The sequence below is a fragment of the Notolepis coatsorum genome (assembly GCF_963971535.1).
Source record: "Notolepis coatsorum genome assembly, chromosome: 4".
Taxonomy (NCBI): domain Eukaryota; kingdom Metazoa; phylum Chordata; class Actinopteri; order Aulopiformes; family Paralepididae; genus Notolepis; species Notolepis coatsorum.
Genome location: NC_140168.1, coordinates 73,810,983 through 73,828,002, shown reverse-complemented (window position 1 = coordinate 73,828,002; position 17,020 = coordinate 73,810,983). Strand labels below are relative to the sequence as shown.

The 17,020-nt window shown below is 42.9% G+C and overlaps 1 protein-coding gene across 8 annotated transcripts in view; it reads right to left on the bottom strand.

Moving 5' to 3' along the window:
• Positions 1-5,199: 5,199 nt before the first annotated feature.
• Positions 5,200-17,020, bottom strand: part of tpm3 (tropomyosin 3) — a 67,994-nt gene continuing 56,173 nt past the window's right edge. For 4 of the 8 annotated variants that reach the window (XM_084313038.1, XM_084313035.1, XM_084313041.1 and 1 more), the window contains one exon: positions 5,200-7,921. In XM_084313038.1, the coding sequence (XP_084169164.1) occupies positions 7,839-7,921 (83 nt within the window). In that variant the 3' untranslated portion in view covers positions 5,200-7,838. Of the gene's footprint in view, positions 7,922-14,136; positions 15,050-17,020 lie in introns of those variants that run through there. The other 4 variants (XM_084313036.1, XM_084313042.1, XM_084313037.1 and 1 more) reach the window with 3 other exon arrangements.

Here is a 17,020-nt window from a genome sequence, read left to right as displayed (position 1 = left end):
GTCCCATTAAGGATACCAATTGAGCACCACAGATATCACAAATTCTTCTATGAAAGAGAGACATCGAGAGGCTTCGTATCTGATTTTTATCATCACTTACTAACGTCTTCGTATGGAATCCTCCCCCTAGACTCAGTCTGGAGGAGGGATATACCAGACTTGGAAATAGATTTTGATTGGCAAGAAGTCTGGGCAAACGTTCGAATTTGCGTCACGTAACCCGGACCATCAACAAATTAATCTTAATTATATTCACAGGACATACCTGACTCCTATAAGATTGAACAGAATGGGACTTAAACAAGACTCCCTATGTTCCTTATGTACAAATGGGGATGAGGGTCCATTTATGCACATGTATTGGGATTGCCCACCGGTTAAGATATTCTGGAAAGAAGTGTCCCAGCAATTATCAGTATTCTTATTTCTGAACATACCTGTACATCCCTCTGTATTGCTGTTGAATGATGTATTTCAGTTTGCAGCGCCTATACAGCTAAAGAGACTAGTTTTATCCGGTTTCACAGCTGCTAAAAAGCTGATAGCATCACGATGGATTCAACCGGGAAAAATTTGCCGGAAGGTATGGGTTCTTACCCATCTCGATGTGATTTATCTAGAAATATCTACAGCAAGAATTTTAGGTGTCAGTGAAACCAACATTGCAATCTGTTTAGAAGTGGTGGAGAGAATAAAAGCTAGCATATGAAGTATAGTGCTTGGTTAGAAACGAAAGAAAATGGATGGATTATCCAAGTGGGGGTCCGGAGGGGGTGAGCGAGCAGGAGCATATGTATGTACGGTATTAGATAGCAAGTATTAGGTATATATCTCGTAAACTACATTTATAATGATTCAAATGTTGATTTCATTGGATGTTTACTGTTAATGCTTGTGTGTCTAATTTGTTGTTATGTTTATGTTTAAAAAATAAAAAAATTAAATATAAATAAAAATAGAAAAAACATGATCCTAAGCGTTATGACTGATCATCCGCGGGTGAACGGAGGGGGGGGGGGGGTCGTTTATAATTCCGTGACCGACGTTAAATGATTTATGTAGTATGGGTGATATATAGATCAGAGCAGTTTGTATCGAAAATGATAAAGAAAAACGCTGAAACTCACGGCAGCTTCCTCGTAGCGATGGGCGATGTGGTTATGTGATGTGGATCGATGTGATCCAGTTCCGGTTTGTATAATACTAATATACGCCCAAATCATGTGGATTATTGAGTTATGGCAACGGATCGATATCCACGGTGTGTGTCTGTCCAGGGACGATAAACGAGTGCCAGGACGGAATAGTGAGACGCACCGGGAACCCAAGAGATCGACTTCCGGTTGCAACTCGCCGATCAGCCACCAGGTGGCAGTATTGAAGCGTTGCAGAGTTGTGATGGCTCCCGCAGCATATGACAAGGCTCCGTGGGTGAAATATGAATTCCATGACGAAAATATGAAATATGAACTTGAAACACGCTGTACAGCGATATTGGCAGACAACGCATGGCGGGCAATAACGCTGAACAGCGATTTTGGCGGAGAATGGGTTAACAAGTCCAGAAATGCAAAAGGACATTGGTAATGTTAGGACAATACCAAGAGATTCAGTTTAAGTCATCTTACCATCTTCTGTGTAGGTGTATTTTAATATGGACTAAATACATTCATGACAGAGAAGATACCAAATGAATGGTCATAACAGTCCTGCTTATTGGTCATAAAAGTCCAAATGTTGTTTTCTTATTTTCAACATAGGTTAAAAAATACCAAAACCAGTATTTCTCCTGGTCCATCAGATTATAGCTCATACCAGCAGTCATAGAACTAAAAAGAAAAAACAAGTCACAGAGCCATAATGTTGCTAAGGTCAGCATAATTCATGGTGTGATGGGCATTGCAGTTTTTTCTGGACTCTATAGTGTAATGCAGAGTGCTGCTCTGGGACTACACTAGCTGTTGTTTACTACTGTACATTGATAGAGCTTGTTGTTCGGTTTACTACTGTACATCCATAGATCAATAGAACTTGTTCTATTTATGTATACATCCATAGATCAATAGCTTGTTGTTGTTTACTACTGTACTGTATACATCCATAGATCAATAGATTGTTGTTTACTAGTGTACATCCATAGATCAAGAGATTGTTTACTACTGTACATCCATAGATCAATAGAGCTTGTTCTGTTTACTACTGTACAACCATAGATCAATATAACGTGTTGTTTACTACTGTACATCCATAGATCAATATAACATGTTCTGTTTACTACTGTACATCCATAGATCAAGAGCTTGTTGTTCTGTTTACTACTACACCCATAGATCATTATAACTTGTTCTGTTTACTACTGTACTACTGTTTGTGTCCCCTGCTCTCAGTCCGCTGCCCCAGCAGGTCACAGCGTACAAGAAGTCGCCCGCCACCACCGACTCATAGAACATCCTCAACATCCTTGTACAGACATTGAAGGATATCAGCCTTCTGAGGAAGTAGAGTCGGCTCTGGCCCTTCTTGTATAGTGCCTCTGCGTGTCTTGACCCGTTCAGTTTGTTGTCGATGTGCACACCGAGGTATTTGTACCTGATGGAAACGGGGGTCACAGGTGCACTCCTCCTCCTCCCCAGCTCCACCACCAGTTCCCTGGTCTTCGCCACATTTAGCTGCAGGTGGTTTTTGTCGCACCATGTGACGAAGTCCACTACCAGTTCCCGGTATTCCCTCTCGTCACCGTCCTTTAAACATCCCACTATCGCAGTCATTAGAAAACTTCTGAAGGTGGCAGGACTCTGACCGATAGTGGAAGTCGTTGGTGTAGACAGTGAAGAGGAAGGGAGAGAGGACTGTCCACTGCGGGGCCCCGGTGTTGCTGACCAGTCTGTCTGACACACAGCTCCGTAGGCGCACGTACTGTGGTCTGCCCGCCAGATAGTCAACAACCCAGGACACCAGGGGGGCCTCTACCTGCATCGCCTCCAACTTCTCACCCAGCAGCCCAGGCCTTATGGCAGGGGTGTCAAACTCATTTTCACAGAGGGCCACATCAGCATTATGGTTGCCCTCAAAGGGCCAAAGACCGTATAAATGTTAATTAATGTAAAATAAATGTAGCTACACATTTACATATTGTTAAACATGGTGTTTCTGTATTTATTACTTATTCAAGTTATACATATTGCATATTAATTTGCATAAATGTAAAAATATATGTTAGCTTATGTTATTTTAACAAATCATTTTAGTTTATCAGAACCCCATATTACTCCACCAATCAATGATCAAACCATTCAAGTAAATAACAAAGAAGAATATCATCAAATACAAGCTATGACATTAAGTTTGTTCAAAACCTTTTTGTCACAGTCAAGAGGGGCAGAACTAACAACTGTGAGCTGCAAAGAACACGTGGGACAGATGTAGCAGATGTTACAAAAACAAATGGCTGCACACAACCTTGCAGAGGCCATACATCCAACTAATGGAAGATTAATTAACAGATTGCAGAATGGGTACAGTACAGTACAGCTCAATACACACAATTGTTAAGGGGATGCAGACCAGAGAAAGACTTTCGACTTGTTTACATCAGGGTCCCCCATTTTCAATTCGTAATGAAATTGCTATTATGTGTCTGCATGAACACACAACTGTAACTATACTAAAAAATTACAAAATAAGGGTTGTCTCAGTTCACAACTATATTGGTCAAGTTTTGGGTGGGACTTGTTTGCGTCCCTACAGCTTCTTATTCAATTGAGCGAGATGCTCGGTTATGTCACACAGCCAGTTTGCATCTGACAGTTCAGACAATATTTCTTCAACCCTTTGTTACCTATTCCGCCTGGATCTTTTTTGTATTTTGGGCTGTAAAATTGTCAAAGAATGTCTGAGGAGTAAGTGCTTTTGGCTTTTTTCCTTTGTTACCTCAGATGTTCAACATACATGTATGTGTAAGAATGTGTAATAACTAAGGCTGTCAAAGTTAAAGCTTTATTAACGCATTAACCCACAATTATTTTAACACTTCTATTTTTTAACCCAATATTAATGTAAAAAAAAAAAGAAAAAAAAAAAAAACGTTTTTTTTTTTTTTTTTATACCTGAGCTCTTGGGGGGCCACATCAAATGACGTGGCGGGCCGGATTTGGCCCGCGGGCCGTGAGTTTGACACCTATGCCTTATGGTATCAAAAGCACTGGAGAAGTCAAAGAACATGACTCTCACAGTGCTCCCCGGCTTGTCTAGGTGAGTGTAGGGTCGGTTCAGCAGGTAGATGACAGCATCCTCTACCCCCAGTCGGGGCTGGTAGGCGAACTGGAGTGGGTCTAGGTGGGGTTTGATCACCGGGCGGAGTTGCTCCAGGACTAACCTCTCCATGGTCTTCATTATAATGAGAGGTTAGAGCCACCAGCCTGTAGTCCTTATAATTGTTCACTTTACTACCGTTAAGTCTGGTTTAACTCCTCACTAAAGGGAACTAATTACAAAGGCCTCATCCTTTAAACTCCGCTTTAACTCCTGACTAAGGGAACTAATTAGACTGGCCTCATCCTTTAAACTCTGGTTCCTCTTTAGGTCACTTGGTGAAATGATTGAGCTGCTCTCTATTTGTGTACATTGTTTATGAATATGGGTCTATGACCCAACAACTAAGGACCATCGTGGGCTTAATTTCTATAGTTTGCAAACTTGGTGAATCTACTGTAGACATATCTGCATTGTACAATAATGCTGTATATACCATATATATATATTTATCCACACCTGTCTGAATACACCTGCATATATTCCTGTTTACATGTCTGTATATATCCCTTACCCACTCTTAGTAGTTATACGACTGGCCAGTATGGCTTACTACCAGTGTATTTATACCTGCATCACTGTACATAATACTATAACACACTAACACAGTAGATACATCAGATTAGCATCATTACTCATATATATATTCATTCCAGTTTAATCACTATTGTATATTAATGCATTAACTGTTACATTTGTACTCTGGTTATAGGACAACTTTTCTCTCATTGTCCTGTACTTGTCCTGTATGGTGATATTTGAATCTAATCTAATATTTAGGACTCTACAATCAATATAGTCCGATGGCAACTTGCATTACAAGAGCCCTTTCACTTTCACCAAACAAGCATAGCAAATAAAAGAAAGACAATCAGTTGTATAACAGAAAAAAATCATGGTCCTTTATTCTTAGAAAATTATTACACAGGAACAAGACGGTGACAAAGTGATTATATATTTGTTTTCCAGTTCTCAAGTCTTTAAAAAAAAAGAAGTATTTTAATTCTTTAAGTGATCTGGTTTCTCATCTTTTGTATACGTTTCCGTATCCAATAAAAAATTTAATATGGCATCTCCATCGCTTTTGATGTGCCAAACCCCTACCGTTTCCAACTAATTCTGGTCTGCACGGCGATGGATGAACCCAAGACAAAGGAGGAACAGATAGACAGTTACTGAATCAGAAGTGTGTTGTGATGGTGTCAGGGAAGAAGTGTGTGTGTGTGTGGGTGGGGGGGGGGGGGGCGACAATTTAAATAAGGGGCGGATACACATCCCAAAGAGTAACTTCACCAAAAGACTACGAAGATTTATTTAGCATGTAATCCCACACACATCCAAAACACCAAAAACAGTTTTGCACACATTAATTTAGTTTAGACAGTTATTGAAACCTCTTGATTCTTGAGATAAAATTTGTTTGAATATGGCCACCATATTCCCTCTAAGACAAGGTATTGTTATTATCATGGAGCTGTAACTAACGCAACACAATGATTCAATGTCCCTGATGACATCACTGGTGGCCATATTCAAACTCATTTACTCTCAATAACTGTCAAAACTAAATGAATGTGTGCAAAACAAATTCTAGTGTTTTTCTACGTGTGTGAGTACATGTACAAAATAAATCAGAATTTGTTTTAATGCCCCTTTAAGAGTAGGAAAAGTAGTCAGTGGGGGGGGGGGGGGCGGGGGGGGGACGACGACGACGGAAAAAAAGCCCACAAATTGACAATTGACGCACATAAAACACAAAAAAACGTGCTCATATGTACTGAATGTCCATCATCAGCTTCGCTAATGTGGTTTTGGTCCCAAACTGTCCTGGAGGAAGACTAGACGGATGAAAAAAAACATGAAGCAGGCCAACAGTGTTTTTTTAAATCCAAGTGGACAGATGAGTGTAACCATAAGCAAGTCTCACACTCCAGGCTTTTATCTAGCAGACAGTACATACGTTGCTGACTCTTCCTGAAAAGGCATTCGTGATGGTTAAGAATCAAAGACCTGTAGACACATTTCACTACGGCTGCGTGAAAACAGCATAGCTCTAGTTTTGGCACTTTAATGGAGTTTCCTTTTTCTTTTATATATATATATATATAATTTTTTTTTCTTTCTTAGAACTTAATGTTTGAGGTCTTTTCTGGGTGTCTTGTGACCCTCGGGGGGGGGGGGGGGGGTGCAATTTTGCCTTCTTAGAAACAAAAGCACTGTGTGATGTAGGTTGGTTTAAAACTCTTAACTCTAGACCTTAACAACTCATCACGCGCCACCAGAAATGTTTCTGAGCCGCACTTTGAGAATGCCTGCTATAGAGCACATGAAACCCATTTAAAATGTTGTAGAATGTCAACGACAACAATTTTAAAAAGCCATGGTCATCAACATGAAGTTGTTTTTAAATTCCTGAAAACGCATTTCCTAGGATAAAGCCGAGATCTGCGTCTCTCAAGATGTATACTGTGGACGTGTGGAAGAGTGAAGTTTGAACCCAAAGCACAGCTCACACTTTTATGAAGCAGTTTGTATTCTTCAGGTCCGGCCCTTTCCGACTCCTCCCTATTAGAAGCTGTCAGTCGAGTGTGTTGCTAAGGGAACAGCTATGACCACACTTGTCTTTTGTATCATTGTGTCAATATCATCTTAAACAAAACACTCCTGTACAAAAGGTTTGTGTTAAAAAAGGCTCCAGAAAGTTATACACTTTAGCTAACTAAGACGGCTGCTCCACCAATCCGGAGTTCCCAACCTGGCTTGATATCTTCTACTAAATACATCCACTGTGGCATAGGACATAAGCTCCATGCTATAGTGACAGCTGACTGAGATCAGCCCGGGACATAAGATGCTATAGTGACAGCTGACTGGAGATCAGCCCGGGAAATAAGCTCCATGCTATAGTGACAGCCGACTGGAGATCAGTTCAGGACATAACTTCCATGCTATAGTAACAACTGACTGGAGATCAGTTCTAGTCTGTTTGAGTGATGCAAGGTTTGTTATTGTAGCCATGTTGCACCTGTAGGCTACCAAGTGATGAATGGCCGGGCGAAGGAGCCGACACGGGCCAGGAAAGCCCTCTGCTGGTTAGCTGACCGGTAGAAAGCATGGGGCTCATGACAAAATCACTAATTTAGAGTACATAAGAAAAACAATCTGTCCCACTTTCAACATCTATTTGGCAACTGTTAAACTCTCCACTAAACGGCGACACCTAGACCAGTCTTTTGGTCAGAAGACCAACCCCAAGAACAGCATCTCTGTAAAGCAGTCAGCGATCACAGTAGCGCTCCTTTACCCGCGCCTTGGCTTGGGGGAAAAACAAACTCACCCACGGTCCGTCACATGGATGAGCAATACTAGAGAGCTCTGCTGAGAGTGCTGCATAGGAAAGCTTTAAAATGGAGAGATTTAAAAAGTGTGGAAACGGGAATTAGTGGTTATTCCTTGCATTCTAACCCTAGGAGGGGGAGGTTGGAGGACAAGAGGAGGAGGTGTTCTTCAGTTTCTCCTGGAGGTCCTCAGAAGTTGTTGAGTTCAGCCAGGGTCTGGTCTAAGGCAGAGTGAAGGTCCAGATTCTCCTTCTTGGCGCTCACCACCATTTCTAAACAGAGGAAGAGAAGAGGAGGAAGAAAAGACACTGTTGAAGTTTGAGTCACAACATTACGTACATGTTAGGAGGACAGGTGTGGAGACACACAGTACATGTTAGGAGGACAGGTGTGGAGACACAGTACATGTTAGGAGGACAGGTGTGGAGACACAACATAATGTTAGGAGGACAGGTGTGGAGACACAACATAATGTTAGGAGGACAGGTGTGGAGACAGTACATGTTAGGAGGACAGGTGTGGAGACACAGTACATGTTAGGAGGACAGGTGTGGAGACACAGTACATGTTAGGAGGACAGGTGTGGAGACACAGTACATGTTAGGAGGACAGGTGTGGAGACACAGTACATGTTAGGAGGACAGGTGTGGAGACACAGTACATGTTAGGAGGACAGGTGTGGAGACACAGTACATGTTAGGAGGACAGGTGTGGAGACACACAGTACATGTTAGGAGGACAGGTGTGGAGACACAGTACATGTTAGGAGGACAGGTGTGGAGACACAACATAATGTTAGGAGGACAGGTGTGGAGACACAGTACATGTTAGGAGGACAGGTGTGGAGACACAGTACATGTTAGGAGGACAGGTGTGGAGACACAGTACATGTTAGGAGGACAGGTGTGGAGACACAGTACATGTTAGGAGGACAGGTGTGGAGACACAGTACATGTTAGGAGGACAGGTGTGGAGACACAGTACATGTTAGGAGGACAGGTGTGGAGACACAGTACATGTTAGGAGGACAGGTGTGGAGACACACAGTACATGTTAGGAGGACAGGTGTTGAGACACAACATAATGTTAGGAGGACAGGTGTTGAGACACAACATAATGTTAGGAGGACAGGTGTGGAGACACAACATAATGTTAGGAGGACAGGTGTGGAGACACAGTACATGTTAGGAGGACAGGTGTGGAGACACAGTACATGTTAGGAGGACAGGTGTGGAGACACACAGTACATGTTAGGAGGACAGGTGTGGAGAGGAGACACAGTACATGTTAGGAGGACAGGTGTGGAGACACACAGTACATGTTAGGAGGACAGGTGTGGAGACACACAGTACATGTTAGGAGGACAGGTGTGGAGACACAGTACATGTTAGGAGGACAGGTGTGGAGACAGTACATGTTAGGAGGACAGGTGTGGAGACACAGTACATGTTAGGAGGACAGGTGTGGAGACAGTACATGTTAGGAGTATGGAGTAAGTAAGTATGGAGACAACACCACTATCTCAAATACTAGGGTTGCACCGATAGATGGCTAGACAAATCAGTATAATATGATGTGGGCTTTTATATATATACATTAAAAAAAATTAAAGGCACTGCGTGTCGGCTCTCTCTCTCTCTCTGTGTGTGGGTGACTGTCACTCAAAGCGCTTATGGGCGGAGCCCAACCAATAACAGCCTGAAATCCTGAGGCTGAAAAATGATGCTTTTGAGTACTTGATTAGAAATATAAAACAATGAATAAAAAAATTTAAAATTAAAAAGATTACAGCCACAAGGACTTTTGTTTAAAAATAACAAATACAATGGATTCCTCCTGTAATTTACATGGCTTGTGTCCTTTGTTACAGTGAGTGTTGAAACACATTCATGGTAACACTTGATTAAAATGCATACAACAACCTGTATCGGCCGTTATGGGTCGTGGGGATAAAATCAGATATTGGCATCGGCTGGGAAAATAAAAACATTTGCTGCGTCCCGAGGAGGGCCTGTCTGCTGCTCTCAGAGGAGGGCGATGTTGAATCAGAGAGAGACGTCAGCGATCTGGTCCAAAGTAGTAGAACACTGGAGCGCAGGAATTAAAAGGCAATAAACTTTATTTACAACTAACGTTTCGACACGGTCTTCAGTTTGACTCTGACGAAACCGCACCCTGCATCAAAACGTTAATTGTAAATAAAGATGTATTGCCTCTAATCTGTGTGCTCCAGTGTTCTACTTTGGACTAAAAGCTCTGTTGACTCCTGGATTTGTAATATCCACCTTGTTTGGACGGAGACAACATCAGGGCCTTCTAATGCGGACGTGTTCTGCCCGACTGTCTTGGCAGTAACAGCAGCGCCGAGAGGCTCTGGTCATTGTGACAACGAATGAAAGATAGTTCACACAAAAAGACAAGAAAGCAAGCAAAACACAAAGATGGGAAATAAAAGTAGGAAACAGAGGTTGTTTACCTGAGTGTGGAGGAGAGATGAAAGGCAGGTGAAGAAAACTTGCCACAAGGGGGCAGTATAACACATATATCGGTCTGCTGACACCTCCACATTTGATTTCCCAGTAACTGAATTAATTCCAATACACTCGTTTCACTTCATGCATTCACTTTGGCTTCACTATGATTGTAGTCATTTCTACGGAAGCGTATTGCTGCCATACCAGAAACAGAAGAAAAAAAATATCAGTATCATGTTATAATGTGATAACTTATTGTTTTAACATAAGTTGGTATCACGTTATAACGCGAACGTTTTATGTTAAACATTAAGTTATCACGTTATAACGCGATACTGATATTTTTTTTCTGTTTCTGGTGTGGCAGCATTACGCCGTATTCCGTACATTTCAGCTTGCATCAGAAATAACTAGTGATGGACAGGATGACAAAAGTAAAATAAACAGAATTTGCTTAATCCAACATACCATTCAAATGTAATTTTTCAGGTTGTGATTACAGATCTAGGACAATATCCATTAACCCTTAATGGTTACAATCCTGTCTTTTCTGTTCATACACCTTCTTCAACAACACATGTCAATGGGATGTTAGGGCATAGGGCAGACTGCTTCAACACTAGTATAATAAAGCACGACAGGCATGACAGGGGGGGGACACACGAACGACTGGGGAACCAACTCGCTGAACTATTGCTTTGACAGACGCATCGTATAGTTACTTATGTGCCGTCTTTGCCGTGGAAATGGCAGATGATCAAAGTCATAAAATGCGCAACATGTCATCTAACTAGTGCGCAATGAATGAATGGCATTCGAAATACAAATAACTTCTCTTAAACCACTGTTGGTGATCGACTCCACAGTGCGCGCTTCACTCGCATTTTATAACTTAGACTAATTAGCTTCAACAATCCTGATTCCGGAGCTTATTTTATTCAAAAGTAAGATATTGATTTTCAAGTCAAGAAAATACAACAAAGCTTATCTTTCTCTTGGTGAGATTTCGCTCTATTATTGAAAAAGCAGACAGTCAGAGTGTATATTGAACTGTATTGTTAAGTATGTTATTGTTCTATCAAATGGATTGCATATTTCATAATTCTCTCAGTTTTTAATTATTGTTACTGTTTGAAAGCTCATGATCTTGATGTTATTTTCAATACATTTTAACTTGGCCCATTTCATGACTATTTTGTTGGGGCGAGGCTCAAAAAACTTTGAGAACCACTGCTTTAAGAGATTGTGGCACGTATAGTATCGGGAATGTAATAAGAATATTATGCGCATGTACCCAAAACACTATAACAATATAACAGGCTGTAGTGTCAATCAAATATGGACAACAAACATGGATCCAAATCCAAATCTAGCCAATGATGGTGGATGGTACCCAGCACCCTGTAGCTCTGATTGAGGCCACCATGCTCGGCGGAGAGGGTGATCGGCTGCCCCCTTCCCTCCCTCAAGTCCCTACATTCCACCAGGGCCTTGAGGAGGGCGAGGAAGATCATGGCAGACCCCGCCCACCCGGGTCACGGCCTCTTCATCATGCTCCCCCACGGCAGGCGGCTACGGCTGCCCAGGACATTAAAGTCCCGCCATAGACCCAGTTTCTTCCCCTCAGCAGCTCGCCTGGTAAACGAGTCAGGTGTCTCCCTGCTCTACCCCCCCCCCCCTCTATGGCGAGCTGCTAGGGCTGGACCTCTGGACTTGAACTGTGCTGCACTGTATCCATGTCCCCAACCACTGCATTTTCACTGTATTATTGTTGTCTCACTGTTCCGTCGCATTTTATTATTATGTTATTCCTATTTGTGAAAAAAATCATGCACTGTAATGTTGAATCATGTTCCATTTGTATATACAATATGGTGAATAAAGTAATCTGAATCTGAACGATGATGGTGGATGGCACCCAGCACCCTGTAGCTCTGATTGAAGCCACCATGATGGTGGATGGTACCCAACACCCTGGAGCTCTGATTGAGGCCACCATGATGGTGGATGGTACCCAACACCCTGTAGCTCTGATTGAAGCCACCATGATGGTGGATGGTACCCAACACCCTGGAGCTCTGATTGAAGCCACCATGATGGTGGATGGTACCCAGCACCCTGTAGCTCTGATTGAGGCCACCATGATGGTGGATGGTACAACACCCTGTAGCTCTGATTGAGGCCACCATGATGGTGGATGGTACCCAACACCCTGTAGCTCTGATTGAGGCCACCATGATGGTGGATGGTACCAAACACCCTGGAGCTCTGATTGAGGCCACCATGATGGTGGATGGTACCCAACACCCTGTAGCTCTGATTGAAGCCACCATGATGGTGGATGGTACCCAACACCCTGGAGCTCTGATTGAAGCCACCATGATGGTGGATGGTACCCAGCACCCTGTAGCTCTGATTGAGGCCACCATGATGGTGGATGGTACAACACCCTGTAGCTCTGATTGAGGCCACCATGATGGTGGATGGTACCCAACACCCTGTAGCTCTGATTGAGGCCACCATGATGGTGGATGGTACCCAACACCCTGGAGCTCTGATTGAAGCCACCATGATGGTGGATGGTACAACACCCTGTAGCTCTGATTGAGGCCACCATGATGGTGGATGGTACAACACCCTGTAGCTCTGATTGAGGCCACCATGATGGTGGATGGTACAACACCCTGTAGCTCTGATTGAAGCCACCATGATGGTGGATGGTACCCAACACCCTGGAGCTCTGATTGAAGCCACCATGATGGTGGATGGTACCCAACACCCTGTAGCTCTGATTGAGGCCACCATGATGGTGGATGGTACAACACCCTGTAGCTCTGATTGAGGCCACCATGATGGTGGATGGTACCCAACACCCTGTAGCTCTGATTGAGGCCACCATGATGGTGGATGGCACCCAACACCCTGGAGCTCTGATTGAGGCCACCATGATGGTGATACAAGTCACGGTGGTACCATGACTGATTATATTCTGATAGATTTAAGTGTTTGCCTTTCATTATTTCTGCAGGTTTGATGACAAATGTGAAAACAATCGTATAAATCAAAAGGTCAAGCTTCATATCATTAACTGGAAGAAGCCATGTGTCTAACTGGCATCCCAACGAACGATTCAAACCACAATGTTGTAGCCTTAAAGTAAAACATTTGTGTGTCTTACTTTAATACATTCTATGACTATTTGCAAGTGCCCCAAAGGATCACATTGCAGCCCATTCAAGCCTCCCCCTTCATCCCCAAATCCTCATAATACTGCTGCAAGGAAAAACATTTGACCTAATAGACCACTGCAACACTTCCGGTATGTTCAGCTCATGGGAGAGCACGGGGGGATAAAATTAATGAATGTTGATGAGAGCCTTGGCTTAAGTGGTTGTACGGCTGTTGGGGCGCTGGAGACATGATCCAATATACCGTTTTATACGCCTGAGTCTCCTGAACGCAGAGAGACCAACCTCAAGTCGATCGGCACTTCCTAGGCCGAGCATATTTGGCAAACCTCCCAGTCCTGCCTCAAGCATAAAAAGACCGACCTCAGGAAACCTCAGGAAAGAATCAAAGCTAAACATTTGCTAGGGAGGTCCCGATATAAGTACTATAAGTACCCGATATAATTGCTGATACAGAGTACTGATATGAGTACTTAATAATACCACTACAGTTCTAATGACGACTTTGAAAACAAGTTTAATCAATGTTCCTCACTTTCTGACTAACAAATTAAATATACAACACAACGTTGTTGCTGACATTTTAAATTCAAATAACATAAATTATAAATATAATACAATTCTTTTTTTTAACATTCAAACTTTTCCTGAACAAACATGGCACCGAGTTGTAGTATCAAGAGTAGTTGTATGAGTACGAGTACATGAACACAGTATTGGACTCCATACTGGTATGGGTACATCCCTACCATTTGCCTTCAGATACGAGTATGAAGAACCCAGCCAGAGAGAGAGGAGGAGGAGGAGGAAAAGGAGACGTGGAAAAAGATACACTGACACTCAGTTCTCTCCCTCCCTTTGTTCAACTTTTATAGAGAATCACAATTACAGGGAAGACAAAGCAGTGAGAGATAAAAGGGGAAACAATACAGAGAATACATGAGCAGAGAAGAAACAAGGACCACCAGGAGCTACTGACTGGTCTTAAGAGAAGAAGGGACAGATAGATTTATTCAACCTAGAGCCTATTTGTCTGTTCTCTGACATCACACCGATATGACTCCGACCAAAGATTCTCTCACTAGTTGGTTTTTACGGGCACTGGTCGCAGCCGTCACAGCTGCAGTTCGGTCCAATGGGGGCAATCGATCGACAAAAGACACTTTCGGTGTCATTTCATAGTTAATAAACACATATTTGGCTACATTTAGACTGTTTCACGGTTGCCCCGATAGACTGCACGGCAGACCAGAGAGTTGTAACAAAAACCCTATGGCCGTAATTTATTGGTATGAGACCAGATGGTAGAAAAATATGTTCTGGGTTGAAAATAACCAGAATCATCCTTTAACAAAAAGGGAGCCAGTTGAGTAGACGGGCAAAGAAAAGAAAAAAGTGCTAGAGAGAGAGAGAGAGAGAGAGAGAGAGAGAGAGAGAGAGAGAGAGAGAGAGAGAGAGAGAGAGAGAGAGAGAGAGAGAGAGAGAGAGAGAGAGAGAGAGAGAGAGAGAGAGAGACGGTACAACAAGGCAAAACAAAAAAGGAGAATGAGTTTAACTAACAAGCACTTAAGGAATGAGCAAAGACAAGTCTATAGCAGGGCACAGAGGGAGGGAGGAGAGGAGATGGAGGAGAGATGGATGAAGAAGAGACGCAAAACCAACAGGGACGTGTTCAGTAGGACAGAGTCGCAAGTCTTGAAACCACAACTCGAGAGCAGCGGAGGTTCCAGACATTTATCTGAAAACACAAGGAGTGAGAGAGACGGTGAACACGGGGTGAAGACGCTCGGCAGCTTTTTGTCATGGTTAGGCTGGATGCAGACTACGCTCAGCAGCTTTTTGTCATGGTTAGGCTGGATGCAGACTACGCTCAGCAGCTTTTTGTCATGGTTAGGCTGGATGCAGACTACGCTCAGCAGCTTTTTGTCATGGTTAGGCTGGATGCAGACTACGCTCAGCAGCTTTTTGTCATGGTTAGGCTGGATGCAGACTACGCTCAGCAGCTTTTTGTCATGGTTAGGCTGGATGCACACTACGCTCTGCAGCTTTTTGTCATGGTTAGGCTGGATGCAGACTACGCTCAGCAGCTTTTTGTCATGGTTAGGCTGGATGCAGACTACAGGACTTCTGGAAGAAAATACCTGCTGCCCCCAACACAGCAGTACTACAAGCTGTGTTGTGGTGGAGCTTAAGGCCAATACAAACTTAACCATGCACACTGCAGTTAGAACCAAGGGTTCTAAAAAGACAATGTTTTGAACTTGTGTAGAAAATATGTATTATCTTATATGTACAAATGTTTCAACTTGTCTCCTGTCCATGTGTACTTTTTTTGTTGTCGTTTATTTTCATGTCTACGATCTCACCAGATGTAAAATTCTGCTGCATTTCAGTATACTGTACTGCAAGCATGAATTAATAAAGTCAGAGTCAAACTTGGGACAGCCTCCGGGATAAAAGAGCCATGAAATCAATTGCTACTACGTCTAGGCAGCGTATACCTACATCCAGAGGGAAGGAGGGATATCCTGAGCTTCTGATCAACATGACAGATCATTCAGATCACAGCCTGGGATTTTAAGATAAGATAAGATATTCCTTTATATTCCTAAGATTCACCCTTTTGCCAAAGTCTCATCATCTTTTTCCCCCCTTTCCTTTTTCTCATGATACATGTGGAGTCACCAACCACTTCTTTTCACCCGACAGCTAGGAGTTTCACTGGGAGAGCGTAACGCACGCAGAGGGTCACGCTATCTCCCCCAGATCCCCTCCCTGGTGAACAGGCACCCTGCCCGACCAGTAGGAGTCACTACACAGAGTCATCTGCAAATGTGATCATATGTCTGGACTAACGGAACGTAGGCCAAGTGCGTCCACATTTTTATAGGATTCTATCACATTTTCATAACAATAGCACCCTGCGCCGTTTTCATTGAGGTTTCTTACAAATTAACGATGCTTTATCTTGTCCTTTATATGCCGATTATCATTAGAATCTTAAATTGTACCATATGTCCCCCTTTAGACAACATATGTAATGCTACCAGCGCACTTTTGTTAAGATAATTAGTTGGCCATTCGCGGTCGCTATACCGAGGTTGCAGTAATAGTTTAACGCTGTTCAGATCACGTCGGAGAATATAGACCCATCCCAGTGACCTGCGACCTGTGCTAACGCTCTTGGGAAATGCAGTGTTGTAGTTCTCAACATTTTCAGCCTTTAATTTTAAACCAATGCTGCCATCTACTGACAACAAAAAAGTGTTGTCTAATCGTCACCTTGAGAGCTACTTCCGTATACAGCGCCGCCCCAAACCCATTCTAGAGATTCCCACTTTTTGCTGGGAGTGGGGCGTGGCCGTATTTGGTCCCAGACAATAAGAGTGGCTGCAATTGGTCACCCTGACGTTAGCTCACACAATCAGTGATATACACAACAAACAGCAGAGGTGAGTGAAGGCCCCCTTGTCATGAACCACTGGAAGATTTAAGAACACTAGAGACAATCTGCACCTTCTAGAAACCTTGTAGTGTGCATCCAGCTGTGGTCAATCAAAGCACAGCGGCCTGATATGTTGGACTGTTATGGCTAAAATTAGTATCACCAATGGCAAAATGTTTAGTTGCTGATGAAGAAAGAAGAGTGAATAATAAATGGTAAATGGACTGCATTTATATAGTGCTTTACAACTTATGCCTCACATTC